Consider the following 21,511-nt stretch of genomic DNA (forward strand, 5'->3'; position numbering starts at 1 on the left):
AACCAACATAGATAAAACATCCCTTCTATCGGTTTACCGTCTGAACAGGAAGAGGTGTGTTGTTGTTTTTTTTGTTTTTTTTAAGACATTTGTTTTTCTTGTTGAATGAGATGAAATTGAGGAGGCAGCAGTGGTGTCCTCCCTTCCCTCCCCCAGGGCTGACTGGATACGCCCCGGGGACGGGATGGGACGGACCTGACCAGCCTCTCATTCATCAACCTCTCCCTCTGCATGGCTTCACAACATCAGTAAAAACATCAGGCTGTAGCTCAAACTACGCTTCCGTGTCTGACACATCCAGCCCTGGTTGCTTTAGACATCCACTTGTTTGCATTAACCCTAAAAGCAAAGCAAAACTTTTACTTTGTTTTTAGGGTTAAGCAGTCCACAGCACAGAGTCCTTTCAAATATACACTCACACGCCAGTTCATTAGGTACACTAGTGAAAATGAATGCATTCTAATACAGGAGTCCAGTACTAAATTTTATCTTCATGAATGTTTTGGCATTCAACATTTGTTTGAAATAACTAAGAGAGCGCTTAGATTTTGGAGGCTGTGATATGTAGTGCTGTTCAACTGTATTCAGCCAGTGGCCTCGGCTAAATAACAGAGATAGTTTTGAAGTTTAATTCTGTCCAGTTTAACAGCACCACCCACTACATCCTACCACCTTTCTTGCATTGTCTCAACATAAACTGAACATTTTGACAGTCATTAGACAAATATTTAGTGCAGGACTGTCATATTCGAATGCATTGGTTTACAACAGTGTGCAGGCAGCAAGTATACTGTGACTTTTATGTTCCTTTTTATGTGTCTTTTTGCCCACTTTGCTTCAGAGCCTCCAATAAATGTCAATGCAGCATGCGCAAACAAACGGTAACTGCTATTGAGACGGCTATATTTTTACTGACCGAGTGATGAAAGCCACGGGTGTGTCCGGTCAAAATGCCTCCTCTCAATTTCTTGTCTAAAACTTCACATTACTTGTTGCGGCACTGACGCTATACTCGCGAGACCTGACGGTTGAAATTTACGACGACCTCGAGCGCAAATGTTTGGAGACAATCTGAGCTGATCTCTGATTGGTCGCCGGGCCCTCAGCGGCACTTCAAAGCCGCGAAGAAGATACTAAGGCAGTCAGAGAGGAAGCACCGAGTGATCACAGCCAGCCACCCAGAGCCAGTACACATTCACACAAAGAGAGAGAGAGAGAGAGACACTCAGCCGAAGATATCGCTACACAGTCCATGGCTGCTACACTGTTAGGGGTAAGTTTACATTTTCACTCCCGAAACGTCTAATTTCTGAGGAAATGCTTATTTATATTGTCCTCAGTGTGTTATATATTCTTTCAGGTATTTTATCCTCACCCTCTGTTGATTTTATTAATTTCACATTGTTAGTAAATGTTTAGAAGTAAAGACTAATAACGATAAAGCGTGGTCTCTTTTTTTCTATAGGCCTATTATTTTATTTTGTGATTCCTGATATAAGAAAATGTACTTGCTCTAATGTCGGTGGAGTTAGTTAAAGAAACTCTTCGTTATACTTATTTAAAACCAGCCTAAAGTTTTTGAGTACGCGGTTAATTAACCATATACTTCGTGCGTATTTACGCACAGCATATTTACGCGCCGCATGTTTAGCCATGACTCCGGAGTGCAGACCTAAATGTTATGCGTCCCACAGGAGGAGCCTAGACTGGGCAGCACTCCGCTGGCCATGCTGGCCGCCACCTGCAGCAGAATCGGTGAGCCCAGCCCGTCGTGCTCCCCTGCCCTTTCCGACGGAGCTCCAGGACTCATCAAGGGGTTTCACCCATGGAGAAGGAGCGCACAGGGCACCGGCAACTTGGGTACCTGCTTCACATCGCTCGGAGTTTCATCTGGGGCCTCCCGGAGTTGCGGTACGGGACTGACGGAGGCCTCGAGCGCTTTTTCGGTGACAGCTGCCAACTCTCCCATGGGAAATGATTTTTCAATGTACCAAACCGCTGTGCCATCAGACGATTCCGGGCACGCACAGCGGCCCGTGTTTCTGACCAAATACCCCTCGTCAGTGGAAAGCATTGCGGGGATTTATCCGAGGATGCATGCGCATCCCTATGAGTCATGGTTCAAGCCGGTGGGAGAGGTCGGTAACGGATCTCCTGCTTGGTGGGACATGGGCAGCTGGGTGGACGCACAGAGCCCAGCCGGGTTACCTTCTCCTCTGAGCGGCTACAGCAATGACTACAGCTCCGCTTTCAACCACGGTGCCCCTCAGCACCTGCTCCCTTCCTCGCAGCATCTGTTTGACGGCTTCAGACCACATGTCCCGACTCCTTACACAGAGTCTACGGCGACGGCGACACCTGCACCGACAGTAACCCCTGTCGTTTCCCTGCCCGCATCTTCCCGCTCCTCCTCACGACGCTACTCCGGTAGGGCCACATGCGACTGTCCGAATTGCCAGGAGGCGGAGAGCCTCGGCCAGGGGGGCACAAGTCCCAGGCGGAGGGGGTTGCACAGCTGCCACATCCCGGGTTGTGGTAAAGTTTACGGCAAAACCTCTCACCTGAAGGCCCACCTGCGCTGGCACACCGGGGAGAGACCATTTGTCTGCAACTGGCTCTTCTGCGGGAAACGCTTCACGCGCTCCGACGAGCTCCAGCGGCACTTGCGCACGCACACAGGGGAGAAACGATTCGAGTGCTCGGTTTGCCGCAAACGATTCATGCGCTCCGACCACCTCAGCAAGCACGTGAGGACGCACAGCGCGGAGGGCGCAGAGGAAGGCGCGGAGCCGGGACTCGGTAAGGGGAGCAGCGACACGGATAATAGCGTCCCCGGTAGCCCGAGCCAGTCTCCCGGACTGCACGCGCTCGAGAGTGTCCAGAGCCGCGAGGGACAGAGAGCGGTGGATTAGTTTACAGAGCAACACGTGGGCATTTGATCACACTGTACCAGCATGACTTTTCTTGGACACTTAAAAACTGAAATTGCACTTTATGGTTAACTTCAGTTGTGGATGAACAATGTCTCCTTACCTCATCTGTTATTTGTAGCCTTCGTTTAAATATTTGTACTCCACAGTTTATCACCACTTGTTGACGACATATTAAATGCGTCTAATTTATTCTACAAAAAAAATATTTTTTAATTGTTAACCTTACATAATTTTGGGGGGTTTCCTCAACATCATCACATAAAGGGATATATTTAAGGTTATGTTGTGAAGTTATTTTAGAACATTCTCTGTTAAACTACAGTTTTAAATATAATTTATCTGTACTTGTACGCCATGATTACGACTGCTATCAATAAAACAGGACCTTTTTGGATTTTCCATCTCTACTGTTATTTAGTCTAGGCAGTTTCTACATATTATAATTTGGGGGTTTTCAAAACTATTTTCTGAGAATTCTGAGAAAATATAAAACGATTAACTAATGTCAAAACTGTCTACAAAACTAGAATTATACTAGAATTAGTTGTTAATGTTAAATTCTGTCAGATACTTTAAGTTTATTCAATGTTTTTTAATTTTAATTTTATAATTTTGGTTGTCAGGACTGTGAAACCCAGGCTAATAATTAAAATTCTGAAATTTCACCTAGATCTAATATTTAGGTCAAGCTGGTGCATAATCTAGACCACGGGTGTCAAACGCATTTTAGTTCAGGGGTCACATACAGCCCAGTTTGATGTCAAGGAGGCCGGACCAATAACAGGATATAGCGTATTTACCTATAAATAACGACGACTCCAAATGTTTCCAGTTTTTTTTTTTTAGTGCAAAGATGTTCATTATGAAAATGTTTACATTTAATGACTGGACATTTCTTAAGACAAAGAAATGCAATTTCTGTTTAGTTCTAGGGCTCATTATTTATTAGTTATGTCCACAACTCTTACTAAATCTGTGTGAACCCTTGGAAGAGCAGTTACTTTTATTGGAAAAATTGCAGTTAATGTCTTCAGTGTAATTTTTGCACTTGGCAAATTCATCCCGCGGGCCAGATTAGACCCTCTGGTGGGCCGGTTTTGGCCCCCAGGCCGTATGTTTGACACGTATGATCTAGACCTATAACAGAAAAAGAAGGTGCTACCTTTGACAACTAAATTTATGACATCAAGGCTCTTAAACTCTTTCGGATGTGTCTTTTGTATGAGAAAGCGTGATATCAGATTCAAAGGTGCTGTATTTTTCAAAGCCAACTTAGTGAAATACCAGCAGAGCTGCAAATGTTCCCAGACATTTGCAGTGATCAGTAAACACTTGGCAGCTGGCTCCACCTAGTGTTCACGGACTACATGAATTTGGATCCTACATTTTTGTTGCTTCACAAAATACATTTACTCAACTGAAATGAAAACTGACAGCGTATTCACTAAAAGATAACGGCTTCGGGGTTACTTCATAAGGACCTGTCTGAGTAATACATATTTGTTGAACTTTGTGTCTCACACAGGTCTAACATATATTTTCTTGCCATTTTCATTAAAACGTTTAATAAAAACACAGTTGTTGGCCTCCTGGTAAAGCCAAGCTGTAGAACTGATAACTCAAAAAACGATTACAAAACATTTTGCATGTTTTATTCTGATGAAAGCAGTCGTGCTACACAATGGTCACATTAACTGACAGCAAAACTACATAGAAAAGTGCTGCTGTTACTCTGAGCTTAAAGCCCGGGTAGATGAGATGATTAATATTTTATTGCTGAACTATTCTCATGGTTAGAGACAGTACCTGTGACTCGAGTAGGCTTCTCATAAAATAGCATAAACATGTCAAATAAAAAATATCGTACCATCACAATAAATAATAATTAGTGTTCTCATCTGACAGTAAAAGAGAGCAGCTATTGCTGTAAACATTGAAAAAAGAGGAAAGAGATTGGGCGAGTAAAAGTCTCACGTCATGCAATGCATATGGCACTCTGGATTCAGAAGATCTGTTTTAGTGCTTGAGAGGCCTGGAGAGTGACGCCCCGCCTCTGATCTTCAAAGTTGATTTGGAGCTTTGTTCAAGAGTTAGTCTCAGAGTCTGAAGTTGTCTGGATAGTGCGGAGAATGGGTGATCAGCAGGTACATGCGGACACAGTTCTCACACAGAGGTCACATGTTCAGGGGTTCGATGATACGTTAACCATTGACTGTTAGTACGTCGGTGCTTCAAACATGAATATCGGTCTTTGTTGTTCCAGTGTTCCAGTGGTTTTGTTACATTAGCTTCAAATGCACTTAGATAGTTTCTAATGCCCAGCACATATATCATCTCAAACCCACCACTAACACTCTCCTGCCCCAGTGACAACACAGTTTTCAGTAGTATAATGCAAAACAACTGTACTAGTGCAAGTCTATCCAGATTATTAACAACAGACAATCACACAAAACTATATTCTAACCCATCATGATAGAAAAATGCCACAAATTTATGATGCAGTTGATTGATGAACAAATACACGAAACAGAGAAACATAAAACGCCAAAACTCTGCTACACATGACTGAAAATATAAGTAAAAAAGTACCCGGTACAGTACCCAAGACAACGCAGCTGAGGTCAGTAATGTGAATACCATGGGCTGTGTCGACCACATGGGGGCAGACTAGGACAGGGAGACAGTACCGTTACATCGATGGTGTGTTCACATGAATTTATGTAGTGTTCTCACTATGAAATTATAAATAGAAAGCGTACATGCTTCTGCCTGTACCACACACATACACACACGCACTCACGCATAAGTTAGAGCAGTAATTGCTGCATGGCTAAAAAAAGCAAGGAATGATCACCCTTTACCCTGTAGAAGAAGAAGAAGCCTCCATGCTGCAGGAGATGTTGGGGGGACTTGTGCTCTTTGTTTCATCTCAGTTTCCATGACACTGGCCACATTAGTCACACGGTCTATGACAGTTTTGGTCTGTTCATTTTACAAATATAATTCTATGGAGGTTTCAGAGTTTAGTCTGCCATCGGCGGAGTCGAAGATCTACGAAGGTTAAGAGGCCGAAAAGAAGCCTTCAGTCCGGCTCATCTTCTATTAGTCTCCACTGCTTTCCTTCTGACTATGACCTTTGACATTTGCCTATCAATGCCAGGGGTCACCAAGGGGCATCTTGGGAACCTGGATGTGCATCTCCACGGGGCGTTCGGGTGGATGGTCCCGCCTGTAGGTAACAGTCTTCTCATTGGTTGTAGGTTTGTATGACAGATCCTGGAGGGCCACAGTTATACACAGTTAGTAACAGCCAGTGCAATCATTTTCTTTTAAAGACTTGTGTCAGAGCCAAACGTTCTCAGTGTTCATGAAGCTCTTCCAGGGCTTAAAAACTGTTTTTACAGACCCTAGTCTCTGACTAGTGAACTGACTGTGCAATGCTCCTTTATCGGTAGCCACTTCTTTAAGAGGTATTTCATAAATGTTTGTCCTAACATGTGGATCATTTGTTACATTATGCAATCATTGAGGAAGTAGGAACTGTTTAACAATACATGGAAAACTTCTTGGTGATGTATTACATTCCCTCTGAGAGTACAGTGTAACAAATTACATATCAGCCCCATGTAAGACTGCAGTTAGTGCATGCAAACAGATCAAATGCTTTAGAACAGATTCATACAGTATCCTTCATATAATCTGTGTCAGTGTCACAAACTCTTAAAAAGTATCCAAATTCTTAAAAAAACATGCAAGCCAGTTGAAGCACATCTCCAGAAAGCCCCCTGTATTGAAAATTCCCATTCCCAGTTCTTCTCCTCAGAGGTGCTGTATGTCATCTTGAGGTCACAAATCTGGAAGCTGTAGCTGGTGAGCTGGGAGTTGAGCGGAAATGTAGAATACAGCTGCACCTCTAAGAGCAGACTCAGATTTCTTACTCCTGGCTTCAGCGGACAGCACAGGTTAACGTAAATATTCCCTAATGTCTCTGAGGGCTGCAGGGACACCTTCCACCACCTTAATTAAAATCCCACTGTGCTAATAACTACCTCCGGCAAACTTGACATCTGAGGGCTGACCTTTCCAGTGCAGTGGTAGGGGCCTCCGTCTTCAGCAGTGCCCTCTGGAGACCAGCCCCTCTTCTGCAGCAGCAGCCGAGACATGGCCACCACCACCAGCCCGCACAGCACCGTCAGGGCACACACGCTCAAGAAAGTTCCCACCAGCCGCCCACTGCTGACACACTCTGTGGACACACACATAAAGAGTCAATGTCAAAAAGATTAGAAGTGTGAATCTTAAGGAATCTGAACACAAACACACAAACTGTAATTATAACAGACATACATCAATCAGCCACAACATTATGACGGGAGAAGTGAATAACATTGACCATCTTGTGACAATTCAGTGTTCTGCTGGGAAACTTTTGGACCTGGCATTCATGTGGATGTTACTTAGACATGTACCATCCACCTAGACCAGACCAGGCACCCCCACCACATAGCAATGACACTCCTTGATGGCAGCAGCCATCCCCAGCACGATGCAGCCGGACACAGACACGCACACACAAAAACAGTTAAGGAACAACTCAAAAAACATCAAAAACAGCACAAGATGTTGACCTGGCCTCCAAATTCATTAGATCCCAAACTGAACAAGTATCTGTGGGATGCACTGGAACAAGCCTGATCCACAGAGGCCCCTCCCTTCAAACCATAGGACCCAAAAACCCCCCACTAACAACATCCTGTTGCCAGACACCACAGGACACCGTCAGAAGAAACCATGTCCATTCTCTGATGAGTCACAACTGTTTTGGAGGCACAAGGGAGACCTACACAATATTAGGAAGGTGGTCATAATGTTATGCCTTATCGGTGTACAGTTACGGGTCCAAGACATCTCAAACATATATCTTAATCACAACCTACAGTGCCTAGTCCTCCCTTTGCAGAAAAAAAGGTTCACCACTAACCTGAGTAAAGCTCTTGGAAAGTACTAATAGTACTTTGTTGTTAATAATAACACAGCAATGTGTTCAAAGTTCACCCAGATGTGTGTCTCTCTCCAAGATAAATTCATTGTACCTTATGAACTCTTGTGTTTTGGATGTAGAACACTGTCTGAAATATAGCAAGAACTCGGGTAAAGTATGATACCTGGAAGTTGCACAATAGTACAGTACTTAGGAGTTATTTTCTGGACTCACACACAGAGCTCGGTCAGTGGCAGCTGTGCCAGTGGTGCTGTCCTGAACAGTTAGCTGGCTGTGTATCTGCTGGGGAGCATGTGTGGATGACGGGCTGAAAGCTCAGCACAAAGAGCCCAAAGAGCGCTCTGACATTTTGTAACGGGGTAACCATAGAGACCTGGCTCCTGCTGCACCCGGGAGGAGTAGGCGTGAGCAGGAAGAGAGCGTCCCGTTGGGTGGAGGGGGGCATGAGGGGCTGGGGGGGTGACGGGGGTGCGGTGGACGCACAATGAGCAGTGCTGTTCCAAAAATTGGGAAGGCGGGGATGAACTGTAACACTTGGATGTACAATAATGTGTGTGTGTAACCCAATGTGTGAACTTGTGGCTTTTAAATTATGGCGTTGTTGTGCCTGTGTGTGTGTGTGTTTCTGACAAAAATCAAAAAAGTGAGTTGGGAACCGAGAGGAAATGTGAAATACAGCTGTAACGTGGACAGCAGGCTTGCTGACTCAAACACACCAGGGTGTAGTAGAGCATGGTAGCAACGGAAGTGGCCTCGAATGAAAGCATGTGCGTGTGTGCATTGACATTATACCTGGCCTCCTGCTAATGTGAAGCTGGCTCTGACCGGTGTGGGAGCTGGTTTGGAACCGATAGCGACAGCTGTCATTACTGATGTACATGCACTGAATCCACAGCTCCCCAGCTTGACCTGAAAATGCAGAGAAAGAGAAAGAGAAAGAGAGAGTTAGAGAGAGACAGCTGTGAGACAAGTCAAAGACCCAGACTAAGATCCAGAAATCGTAGAAGATTAATTTAAATAAAAGTAAAAGTGATCGGTGTAGGATCAAGAACAAAGTGATACAACACAAAAATGACATGTTACTTTCCCAAAGGTTAGCATTTTGCAGCATTTCAGCTGCTGGTGGAGACCAAAACAGAGCTAAAAGGAGAGTGAATAATGGAGTTACATTTGTCAGGTGGCTAGGGATACCACTCTAAATCAGTTGCAGTGTTGTTTTATGTCTGCTGGATGTGGCAACTGATTGCTGACTGTATATGTTGGCGCTGTGTTTATAGCTAGCCCAGCCATGTCACAAAGTAATCAACTATTACAGCTCTGAGGTTGGTATTGAAATAGTAAATGAAGAAAAGGAGCAAGCTCAGATGGAGCCAAAGCTTTAGAGTACAACAACAAAATCTGACAAACAAAAAGTGAACCTTTCTAAGATCCACAAAACTGTGTAAAAAGTGCTGACTGCATATTCTAACAGCTACACCGTCTGTACCTGCTACATCGTCCTTGTAGCCGACCAGCGGTGCACAAGTGCTGTTGCAGTGTCCCGCCTCTTTTTGCGTTAGACCATGAGAAAGGTGGCACTCCACACACTTCCTGAGAGAGAAGAATTAGAACAACGTGAGCGTCAGATGTGCAACTAGCTCTATAGGAGCACCCATCATTGTTTGTGGTAGCAAAAAGTAAACTGACGAGTACCAGTGTGATAGGCAGGTGTTTTGGCACGCGGGACATCTCTCACAGAAGTCTCCGGAGTACTGGGGGTCGTCGCACACACATTTGCCGCACACGCACCTGCCCCGCCCGCTGCAGAGCAGGCCATTTGGCGACTGGCACGTTGCCGTGGAGACGGGACAGCCGCAGCTTTCGCCTGTCCACCCGTCCTCGCACACACACTCGCCTGACACACACACACCTCGTCCTGACAGACAATGGAGAACAAGTTTACAGAAATTAGCTAACAATTGTAGACTGTTTCTAAAGTCTTGTGATGTCTCTATCGACTAAAAGTTTCCTTCTTACGTCCACACAGCAGTCCCCCTTCATACGGGCAGGAGAAGTCATCCATCTCGCAATATTTCCCGTGTATTGTCCCGAGCCTGCTCTGCTCACAAACACATCTCCCGCATTCACACACTCCTCGGCCACTGCAGTCCACATCAGACCCCACCGCTCTGCAGTTCCGGTTTGGATCTGTGTTGGACTCCTGGATCAGCCCGTGGTCTTGCCTCTGCTCCAGGCTGCTGCCATCTTGGGTCCCTCCGCATGGGGACGGCTCGTTGTCACGACAGCGTCCGACTGGTCCACAGCTGCAGCGATGCTTGGAGTGGATCCTGACGACGGTGGACTCGTTGTAGCCTACGGGGCGGACCATCACTGTTATATCTTCATCTTTACCATCATCAGGACAGGAGTGTTGGCCAATCGTGATGTTGAAATAGACCTGCGTGGTAAAGTAAACAAGTTAGTAAACAGCAACTGGGGAATGTTGTAATTGGTCAGTCAGTCCACCATGGCTGAGCTCAGTGATTCACTCATTTCCTTCCTTGGAGGCCACCTCAGAAGCTGAGCAGCCCAGCTCGCACGCAGACACTCATGCCCAAAATCACTGAGTCTTTGCGCTGCATGGTGTTTTGAGCCAAAACTGTCAACAACTGACTTTAATTGAAACCTAAGTTAAAGTAAGTCTTGAAATATTGCCTTACTCTCTTTTTTGAAACTGATGAATCATCTGGAATTTTGCGATGATCATTCATGAAATAATGATGCCCTGACAGCAGTGGGAACCAGGATGAGCTGGGGTGGGGTGAGGTGTGGCCTACTAAGCAGCCTGCACATTTTTTTAGAACCAAAGTATGCCAGATCTTTTCGGGCACATTACGACATGTGCATGTTTCAGAGCAAAACATGATTTTGACAGCCTCCTCAGGGGAATGTAAGGGGTTAGTTCAGGCCAAACTCAACAGCTATTGACTAGATTGCCAAAAACTATAGGCTATATCACAGACAATGGATCCCTTTGATGATACATGTCTTTTTTTTAAGCATATTTTCAACTGTCAAATGCTTTGATTGCTGAAAAAATACTTGCACAGCTCCTAAAATCGGCCTTAACCCTTGATATACCTTTGAGGTCAATTAGCAAATGTTAAACATTTATATGTGCTAGACCTCTGCATGTCAGTGTTTCACATGTGAGCATTTAGCACAGCATAGCTACAATATCTGTAGTGATATCTACAAAGCTTTGTCTACAAAGCTTTAAAGATATCACTTTTTCCCATAAAAACCACGCTGTTAATCTTAAAGGAATGGCATTCACTGAGCTACCTCTCATTGCACAATTACGTAAACCTCTGAAAGTCTTAATTTTTTGGATAAGGAACTGGGTTCCAAGTGAGACTGAAGTTGAATAATTATCCAGTTGGTGTGGCTGATGTGGAAAACTGTGCATGCTAAAGCTGTGACTCTGCGGTCAAGCCTCTTTCTTGATTTTTATCACCATTCTGGTAAGTGACGGTGCTTTCCATAATTCACTTTAATCCACTCATGGATTAAAGAGCTGAGCTTCAGTCTCTTTGCACAATGGAGCAACTATAGGGCAGCGAGTCGCAGTAGTGTCTTGGTGTTCGACAGAAGGTCACGGAGGAGAGAAGGTTCACAGGCAGTTAAGGGAGTGAACAAAAAGAAAACTTCCAAATGCACTGAAAATGTTATAATTAGTTCTAAAATAGGACTTCTTTGTTTGCTACAGCTGGACATTTCTTGGCAGGAGCCTCTTGTATAATTGCTACTGCAGCAGAAAAATCTCCCTTGAGGGTCTGAGAAGAATCGAGAAAGAGCCCTCTGCAGCGGCATAGGGCTATTTAAGGTTTTTCTTGTGGCGGATAATGGAACAGGTATCAAGCAGTGCATGTCCAAATGGCCTACTTCTAAATATAAATGCCCTGTTTGTTTGCATAAAGGCTCTCACATTGAGCTTGGTAAGGGTTTTAGGATGAAAAGTTTACCGAATCACATGGAAATGTTTTCCTGTTGAACGCAGCCTGTAATCCGCTCAACTGGGATTATTTACAAAATCGGTCACGTAAATCTCTTAGGGACGTGCATGTGCGGGATTGTTTGTATGTGTCAAAGTAATCCGATATAACCAATAAATGTTCTGTGGGAGCTCAATTCAAATATTTCTGATTCTGTTTAGTAGTGAAGGTGTTATTTATTTTGTGTTTACCGTCTGGTCTGGTTTCACTCCCGAGCAGCTCTGGCCGTTAACAGTGGACCCATCAGGGCAGATAGGAGATACAGACACCCAGTACCTGCTGACTGCCTTGTCCTCGACTGACACTGACACCGCCACCTCCGACAACAACCTCTGGGGAGAGATGAACAAGCAACGTTAAGTTTTGGAGTCTGATGTTAAGGAATTCAACTTACTGTGCAGCGTAGATTAAGACAAAAGAGAGAGGGAGAAAAACAGAGACAGCTTAAAATTTTAATGAACATAATGTGCTCGAGAGACCAGTAACGGAGCAAGAAGTGGGGGAAAAAAGAGCAAGAGAGGGGGAGAGCTGATTAATTAAAGCTGTCACATGTCGCCAGAGAACCCCTTATTGTCGTTCTTTCTTTCTGAAATCAGGGGGATTTATGGGAACAGGGAGGTGGGGCCAAAAATAGCATCTTTGTACTCGTCCATGATTGGGACACATGGTTTCCGTGGGGATCTGATAGCTATTATAATGCCAGCTTCTGTTTGGGCTCTGCTGCTGCTTGTGTATGCGGGTGTGTGTGCACGTACGCATGGCTGCGCTCTCGGATCTGTGGATTCGGCAGATTCTCCAAGCAAACAATGGAGCGCTGTGCCGGAGGCTAGATTATAGTCCAGGCCGCTGCCAACTGAACAAACCCCGAGCCTCACACACACACACACACACAAAGAAACGAGGCCTTACCCCTCCTTAACCTCCTGCTCTCCTCTGTGTTTTTCTGCTTCATTAGGGCTTCAGCGACCACAAATATCTCCCATCATCTGTTTTCCCAACTTCAGAACTTCATGTTGCAGAGAATCTAAGTTGCGTTCAAAGTTTTTTGTAATTGATTATTTTTTGCACTGGGTGCAGTCAAACTTAACTGTCTGGCATACATATAAGCAGTACCCACTCTCACAAACGTGCTATCCATGATTCCCAAGCGTTTTCTGTAAACAGCAATGTGCTATTAGTTAGCACGTGACTAAACAAGTCAAAATGAAAACCAAGTACATGTTGCCCTCAACGCCGAGCTAGGAATGTGTACGCTTGTGAATCCAGCTCTTGCTGTGCTGCTTTGCTTGTCTGTGTAACTTTTCATTTGTCCCTGTCTTTGTCCAGAGAATGAATAAGATACTGATGAAGGACAAAAGGAGCTGGAAGAGAAAAAAAAAATAAAAATACACGAGGGCTTTGTACCTTGTATGCATCCACCACCAGCTCTATGATGCTCGGGGCCTGGAAGAGGCCTAACTTTCCCAGGTAGGAGCCAGGTAGCAGGCGTACCAACTCCTGAAGAAGAAGAAAAAGAGACATGCTTTTAAACTGACTCCCCTCCAAACCTTGAAAAAAAACTGAGTAATGCTTTCTGGAACCGCATTTTTAAGCTAGAAGGGATTTACTGTCCTGTTCTGTGGTAAGTTTTCTCATTTGCATATATTAGTGAGCGCATATGTTACCTCATACCACCGGTACTGCTGCTTCTCCACAGCAAAGACAGAATAGATGTTGTTTTCAAGCAGCTTTTCAGACAACTGACCCAAACTGGGATGATCCTAAAAAGACAACCAGAAGTCAGCTGAAATACACCCATCAGTATGAATTTACCTCCGGTCTCAGTATGTCCATCTGCAACTGAAGTGCAGCATTGATTCAGAATCTACCAAACTCCTTTCACCTGCAGCCTTGCAGTAATGTGAGATGATGTGTGACCTTTAAGATGCACCGCATTGCTCAGCTAAAAGGCTCGTCTCCCTTCTCTCACCATCGTGGTAGTCTCCGTGTAGACGTTGTTCTCCAGGTGACACAGGCCGTCATGCGGCACCACGATCCCTGCCAGCCGGCTGTCCAGGGCGAGGTGAGACGTCTGGTCGGTCATCAGCATCAGCAGGCGCTTTGCCTCGGGCCGCCAACCGACCGCCTTCTGTGCAGGAGGCAGAAAGAGATCGAGATGTTGACTCATGTTTAACCACACATTTAAAAGATTAGTTTTTTTTCTGATTGAAACCAAACTCCACCACAGAGTTACATCCAGAGGTTTTTCTTTTCGGAATTCCTCCATTGTTATTCCCATAAATCACTACTTATCGACATTCCTAGAGAGTGATGTGGAAACGTGTGCATGCTTCATATTTTAAAGATTTACAAGCGTGGTTGAAAAAAAATGCGAATTCAAACATTTTACTCATCTGAACTACATTAGTTTCCATGACAATCAGGTCGATCTGTAATGCCCAATTAAAGTCAAAGCAGGAGAAATGCTACTATCCGCCTAAGAGTCTCCTTCTTTATGTCTGACTCATTGTAGACAGTGTGAGAAAATGGGACAGCGTACACATGTGTGTGTTCACTGCAGCCTGGTGAGCTTATAAGTAGGCCTGACATAATGGAGAATCTATTTCTGGACTCGTGACCACTGTGGTGTTTCCCCTGCAAGCTGGTTACTCAGGACCCCCCTGCATGGCCTGACTCACAAGTCTCCCGCAGGCATAGCATAAGCAACTCTGTGTGTGTGTGTGTCGGCCATACCCCAGCAGTGGTGTCATTACTTAGTGCGATTCCAGTGGCAACATATACGGCTGAGTCAGTGCCACCGGTCTCGCAGAATGAATGCCTCCTTCACTACGATCCACACTCACCACCAAATCTGAAACTGCAAATGCCCCGCTGATTTATACAGTGTATTTGTATACAAATACCTGGCAGACAGCAGCTTGCAGCATAGCATCTAGCCCTCCTTCCGGCGTGTCCATGTTGCCGGAGATGCGCTGGCGTTTGATCATACGTGTGAACTCGCTGATATTCCCAGTCATGCCAAGGACATGGTGGAAACCGTGGGCTGGGCGGCAGCGGATCCCGTAATCACTGGTGACAGATAAAAATAAAAAGAAGACAAAAAATATGTTTTGAATGCAATATTTGGGAATGCAGAACTGAATGTTGCTGATTTGCCTTCTGGCGAAGCTCATCAACGTGACAATGTTGCCCTCAACAACTAATGAGTCATGCAAAACTGGGAACAGCTAATGAGAGCTGCATGCCGGCACAGTTTTGTTCAATCACTCACATCATTACACCACTCTTCGCCTCTCGTTAGAAGAAAGAAGTTAACTGAGCAATATATTAAGCTTTGTATAAATCTGTCCTGTTCATATCAAGAAAATTCAGAACGCACAATCCGGCCAACAAATTCTGTGCCGTACCTGCAGGGGTTGTTGATCTTAGAGGCATGGACGTTGATGTAAGGGGACACGGGCTTGTCCACGAACGAGCCGAAACCCATCCAAAGGTCCGAGGAGTGCTCCATCATACGAAGGGACAGAGCTACACCCACCGTCTTCAGCTGGAGCAGAGACCAGAGAAAGCAGAGGCAGGTGGAGACGGGATGGGAGGCAGTATAGTAACAAAAGACGAACAAAAGAAGAAGGGAATGGGACAAGCATGAGACGGCAATATGAAGATAAAGCAAATAAAGAGAAATTAAGTTTAATTTTTGAAGTCAGTGCCCCCTTTTTTGCATCCGCAAATCTAACACAAAACTGGTCCTGGTTAGAGTTTGTGTAAAAAAAAAAAAAAAAAAGGTGAGATGAATCATAATTAAATGCTAATCTTAGCAGAAATCCACATTTTTCCTGAAAGAAAATGTGTGAAGTGCACCAGCACCGACTCACTGAGTGACAGCTGGGTATTTTTAACACCTACATGATCAAGGTTTTCCTGCATAGACGCCGACACATCCACCAGGTAATATAGATCCACGGGATAACGCTCCAGCTGCTTCACAGCCACGATGAAATTTGCCTCGGAACCTAGATATACGCACACAAAAAAAGAGAAAGTTTACTTTAGCTCAGATTCAAGAAAACGGGAAACCCAGTCATGGATGCAAATGCCATCTGAGATCAGTCTACCTGGTCTGAGGGTGATGCTGATGTCTTGCGGGGACACTTGTGTGCTGCTGATGGTGGCGTTTACCTCCACCTTGACCTCCGACTGCTCCATGAACTCTGGTCCACAGCCTCTCCGGCGCAGGTTCTCTGGCAGGTCGCAGCGTTGGCTCGCTCCTGCACCATGTAGAAAGTCCTGAGGGTCAAAGCGGGTCACAGTGCAGAATGGTGAGTTTTATTCCTTTTTTTAAAAATATAAAACAAGAGTCATTCAAAAATTTACCAAACAGAGAGAAAAAAATTCAAAACATTGAAAAAAAACTGCCTTGTTGTCCCATGTAACCCCACAGGCCAGAAGCACTGATGCTGCACAATCATGAATGCATAATGTGTTGAATCTGTTCTGGATGTTGAGTTTATCCTGCTCTAATCTTTCCTTTTGTATTACGATCACGTCTCACCGAGCCAGCCTGAAGCAGAGGAGAGAGCAAGATTTCAAGGTAAGATGGAAAAGTATAAATTTCCTGTGCACCTGCGCCACTGCTTAGAGGCTGTGACGCATTTAATCTTTAACCTTTGGTTTCATTTTGCGGCCTTTGTTCTTTGTAATGTACTGATTGATACAACTTTCGGTTACGAACTCTCTGGTTCATTTCACATGAGCAAACGGGGCAAAGTGAAACCGGTTTCACAATTACACACTTCGATATCATTTTTCATTTTATTATATTCCCATTGATTTGTAATGGAGTTACACTGGCAGGAGAACAAAGGCTGCTCTGTTATTTGATTCTGAAATTACTCATCGGTTTTAGAATATGAGGCAGAAGTTTTTGTTTGTCTTTCATCCATGTCCTGGTGCAGAAGATTGAAAAGTGATTACGTGGTCCTGTTGGCTTCATCTTACTAAGGATATAATATGATCAACATTATTAAATGAATTTCGATACGCTGACCAGCCAGCTGCACCAACAACACATTACAACAGCGTCACGCGTCATAGTTTTGGAGGGGATTGGTGACCTTTGGTCCTTCAGCATGTGAGAAACACATTCAAAAACAGCACAGTGGCACTAGAAACATAAACTACACCATTAAGTGTGTGTATTTACACTAAGTTATTAACCTGTCACGGTTACCTGATTGGTATGACTCCATTTAAACGGTGTGACGTGACTAACCAGATCATACAGATAGGGACGGAAATAGCAAAACCAACCGTGATTGCAGCAGTTTTTAAAGCAGAAAAACCACCAGAGCACGACAGTCTGCAATAAGGGCTGAGACTGTAGTCGTACATGTGACCATGACCTGAACCTGAAGCTTGACTGAATTCTGTTAAGTTGTAGTTCGCCCCGTAACAAGTTTGAATACCAAAAAGTTTCAGACTGACTTCCCGGGACTTTCCTGAAAGAGTTTGCCTATTTATCAAGCCGGTACTTATTGCATTGCATATTCACAAGTACCGGCTCAGTGTTTGTCCAAGCTGTGTGAGCTGTGTGTGTATGTAGGAGGATACGGAGGTGATGTTTTAAGGCAACCACACACCAGTGAACCCAGCCCCCTCTTGATGATGTCAGTTTGGTGGGAAAGCACCTGAAGTCTGTAAACACACACATGTTGATGGTCTGTCTGTCTGAGCCAGTGTGAATGCTGTGTGTGTTGTGACTAGTATAGCACTGGGAGGCTTTACAGCCTCTCGAGGCTGATTCGGGGTGGGCCCTTTATGAGACAGACTGACAGGCAGACAGAAAAGACAGATGAAGACAGACACACAGGATGTGTCTGTGTCAAGACCGAACTTATTGATAAGAAGTCTCTGCTGCTGTATGAGAAAACAGGCTCGGAGTCATTCGCACACAGACTGACGCGCTCACACAGGCTGTAATGCAGGCCTCTGAGCTCAAACATACACATTACACTCACATTTGTGGACAGCATCAAAGCTTTGATGCGTGTGATCTGAGGAATGCTGCTGAATGTCTGCCACGTTCTCCCTTTTTCTTTTTTTCATCTGTTGCACACAAACGCACACTAATTTTATCCGCAACCCTACCTCTTGGAAACACCAGGCACACTGCGGTCCACGTCGGAGACAGTCTGTACAAGAAGTGACAGTCGGCGACCAACACACGCTGTCACCTGGAGAAGAGAAGAGAAGAGAAATATTTTCTGATTAGCATATGAAAGAATGTGTGTGTCAACACTGATTAGCCGTAGCCATGCATCTGAGACCCTGTGGATATTTCAAGATCTCTTGCACACTTTTCATCAATGAAGCACCACTTCGCACCTCAGATTAGGCGATTGTAAGGAGTGTGAGAAAAAAGTGAGTTGTTGAAGTGGTGCTGTGGCTCATTTCCCACGCCTCAGGACGCCTAATCATGAGTCAGTGCATCAGTGCTACATGTATTAATGGAGTAGATCTGTAACAAGTCATTTAAACAAGACCCTGTTTAGGTGACAAGAAGATTGTGCGACTTAAGAAAACCACAAAACCGAGCTCTGGCTCCTTGTAGTGGGATGGGTGATTTATTTAAGTGGTTTATCTGCTGAAATCCAATTTTCCAGAGCCATTTCAGTGAGCTGCAGGGTTGGAATGTAGGACAGGGAAAGGCTGCAGGTCCTGCATCACTAACAGCCACTATCAAGGCAGTCTGACCCAATTAGCACCGTGGCCTCAGGCAAAACCCTGAGTAGGTGAAGCACTTAACTTCTAATTATAAATGATCAATACCTGTTGAAACAAGAGGCTGGTGAGGGCTACTGCAGTGGGTTCACTGATTCTGAATTTGGACTGGATCAGCAGCCCCTGTAGTGCAGGATGGGCTACATTCAGAAATGACCAGACATTGCTATGTCTGTTACATGAGCCAAAGTGCTTTAGTTTAATAAAAGAGCCCTTAAAAATAAGTCCTTTTACATGAAATATTTTGGACCCCCTGCGCAGATACTGCGGGCTGGGAGCAGATGTTGCGCATTGATGACATGATACAAGATGCAGGCAAATTGCTGGGATGGTGTAATTGTCTCTAATGAGCCTCCACTCACCAGTACTGGAGGCTTCTGCGCAGACAGAGACCACCAAACAGCAGAGCAGGGGACACAGAAGGACGCTGCCGTATGTGCGGAGCCAGGAAGTCATCCTATCCACACCGAGAGGTTGAGCGGAGCAAATCAGTGAGGAGACGCAGAGCTGTTCAGCTACTGGAGATGAACCAGGAGAGACGGGACACCGTGCGTCCGCCGCCGCACGAACAATAGCCGGGAGTGCCGGACCGAGCAGCGGGGCATTGTCGTTCACCCAATAACTCCTCTAATCCCGGAGAGGTATTCACATCCCCGGGTCAAATCAGCTTACAAGCGCGCTCCCCCGTGGACCACGAGAGGAGGTGAAGCGGTCGTTTGTGTGCGGCGACAGCGGCTGCATGCGGCTCATGTCCCTCCATCTATTTCCGCCCGGCCGCAGGTGTGCGACGTGTCCCCACGCTGTTCCACGATGGAGCTCGTCTCTCACAGCTGACGGTGGAGTCTCATCCCGGGACAGGAGTTCCACTCGCGAGTACCAACGATCAGCGCTGCGTTCAGCCGGCGCGCACCAGCATGCTGACTGAACATCACACGCCGAACGCAGCGCGGTGTTTTAAGGCGGTGCCATGGCAACCACGCTCAGGGTCCGCGATGTATCAGAGTTAAAGAGGGAGGGAAGAGAGACAAATAAGGAGAGAGAGAGAGGGAGAGAGGAAGGGAGACATAAAGTGCTTACTACAAGGAGTTGTGGTGCGGCATTCCAAGGGAGCCGTAGCCTTGAATTGAACACTGGTGTTTATATTGCTTCTTCAGGGAGCCATTTAACTGCACTGAGGGCTCCTGTATGTGGGGACCTAAAGCCATGTGGGTGGATGATACAGGGTGGGGGTGGGTTGCTGGTTAGTAAAACCAGAGCTCTTGCAGAGGGGGTTCACAGGCTGGTGCTACAGGCGGAGGAGGGGGTCTGGGTCCATTGTGCACAGATTCCAATGACATAGAGTAACCTCGCCTCGCCGGCTGCTCCGCTGAACAGCAGCCAAACACTCAGAGTGCTTAACAACACAACATTTTAAACCAGAGGAAAACAGAGCCATGGAATGACAAAAGACCCCATGCTCCTTCCAGTGCCATCTTTGGCATGATCCGGGCTTGTCTCTGGTTGTGGTCTAACACATAAAAACAGGCATGTTTTGCTTGGCTTGCAGCCTAAAGAGTGATTGTGAGTGTGCCAACAATCAGAGCCAATGCAAAACAGTAGGCTTGCCTTATCTACTCTGTTTGACCCTATCTGTCGCTCAAAAGCCTGGAGCCTAGCCATGCAGCTTTGCCACTACTCTCATTCATTCATGTAATTTGTCAAATGGGAATTTTTGGAAGCTGGGTGGGAGTATCAACATCTCCCCATTCACTCCCTCCAGCAGTCACTTTCAATTATGGTAGTGATGCAAACACACACCACGCCGTTTTGTAAGTGTGAGAATCATCTGACGCGCATCTGAAAACCAGATTCCATAGACTCTTTCTAACCTGGCCAAGTTTCTCTCCTCTCCAGGCGGAGAGTATAAGGTCAGAGGGCAAAATATGAGCGTACTTTCTGCTGAGCAAACTTGATAATGGACTGTAGTGTAAACACTTCCTCAGCCCTGCCAATACTGGCCAGCATCAGCATCTTAATGACAGCTGTCATTGTTGGAAACCTGACACGAAACACTCTCCGTCTTTATGATTCCTCCCCCACCTTTCCAACCTCCACGACCTCCCCCCTTCTTTTCTCTTTCACTCCCTCTTGGTATGTTTGTATTAGCAGTCGGCTGGGCTTTCCATCACGCTGGTCTGGTCTCATCATTCTCCAACCACACACACACACACTTGGTTAAACACCACTCCCCCTCAAACACCTGCCCTTTTTTTTTTTTTTCCAAAAGTTCACTCATCTCATCAAGTATCTCCCACCCTGTCATTTCAGCCTCCCATTCTTGGGTCAAGTTGATGTGAGGACAAAGTAGGGGTCAAAGTTGAGATGGGAGCTGAATGGGGTTTCCCATGCAAAGACCCAAACCAGCCACCACAATTGCACAGAGTGATGTGTACGGCAACAGCACAGAATGTCTGCATTTGTGTCACTTACTGTAGGTGGGGGTCACACAACAACACAGTTAGAAGAAATTCTTGGTTAAATACTGAATTTCATTGTAATTATGTTGCAAGCACAATAATCTGAATTCCCCTGTCATGGTATATGTCAAAATCTGGCATTCAGTTAACTGAATTCCCCATTTAAAATCAAAATATCACCCCCTTCCAATTTGTACCACAGTGAATAATCTTGTTTATTGTCAAATGTATATTAGTCAAGGGGGTATTTAGATTTTCACTTCTATGTAAATGGCAACGTGGTGTCATGTAATGAAAATTTAA

At 45.3% G+C, this 21,511-nt stretch overlaps 2 protein-coding genes across 2 annotated transcripts; one reads left to right on the forward strand and one right to left on the reverse strand.

Annotated features, from left to right (window-relative positions):
• The first annotated feature begins 1,199 nt into the window (after positions 1–1,199).
• Positions 1,200–3,175, forward strand: sp8a (sp8 transcription factor a). The gene is made up of 2 exons (XM_084562801.1): positions 1,200–1,273; positions 1,695–3,175. Exons 1-2 carry the CDS (start codon positions 1,253–1,255, stop codon positions 2,910–2,912), a joined length of 1,239 nt encoding a protein of 412 aa, XP_084418927.1. The 5' UTR covers positions 1,200–1,252; the 3' UTR covers positions 2,913–3,175.
• A 1,435-nt stretch (positions 3,176–4,610) lies between these two features.
• itgb8 (integrin, beta 8) lies at positions 4,611–19,595 on the reverse strand. Its single transcript, XM_084563757.1, has 16 exons — positions 19,115–19,595; positions 18,120–18,205; positions 16,088–16,259; positions 15,879–15,985; positions 15,380–15,519; positions 14,876–15,041; positions 13,942–14,100; positions 13,637–13,732; positions 13,377–13,469; positions 12,164–12,304; positions 9,955–10,375; positions 9,631–9,853; positions 9,425–9,528; positions 8,731–8,847; positions 7,016–7,182; positions 4,611–6,212 (listed from the first exon to the last, which is right to left on the reverse strand). The coding sequence occupies exons 1-16, from the start codon at positions 19,206–19,208 to the stop codon at positions 6,087–6,089; spliced, it is 2,412 nt and encodes an 803-aa protein (XP_084419883.1). The 5' UTR covers positions 19,209–19,595; the 3' UTR covers positions 4,611–6,086.
• Between the last annotated feature and the right edge of the window lie 1,916 nt (positions 19,596–21,511).

This window comes from Chelon labrosus (assembly GCF_963514085.1).
Source record: "Chelon labrosus genome assembly, chromosome: 16".
Classification (NCBI taxonomy): domain Eukaryota; kingdom Metazoa; phylum Chordata; class Actinopteri; order Mugiliformes; family Mugilidae; genus Chelon; species Chelon labrosus.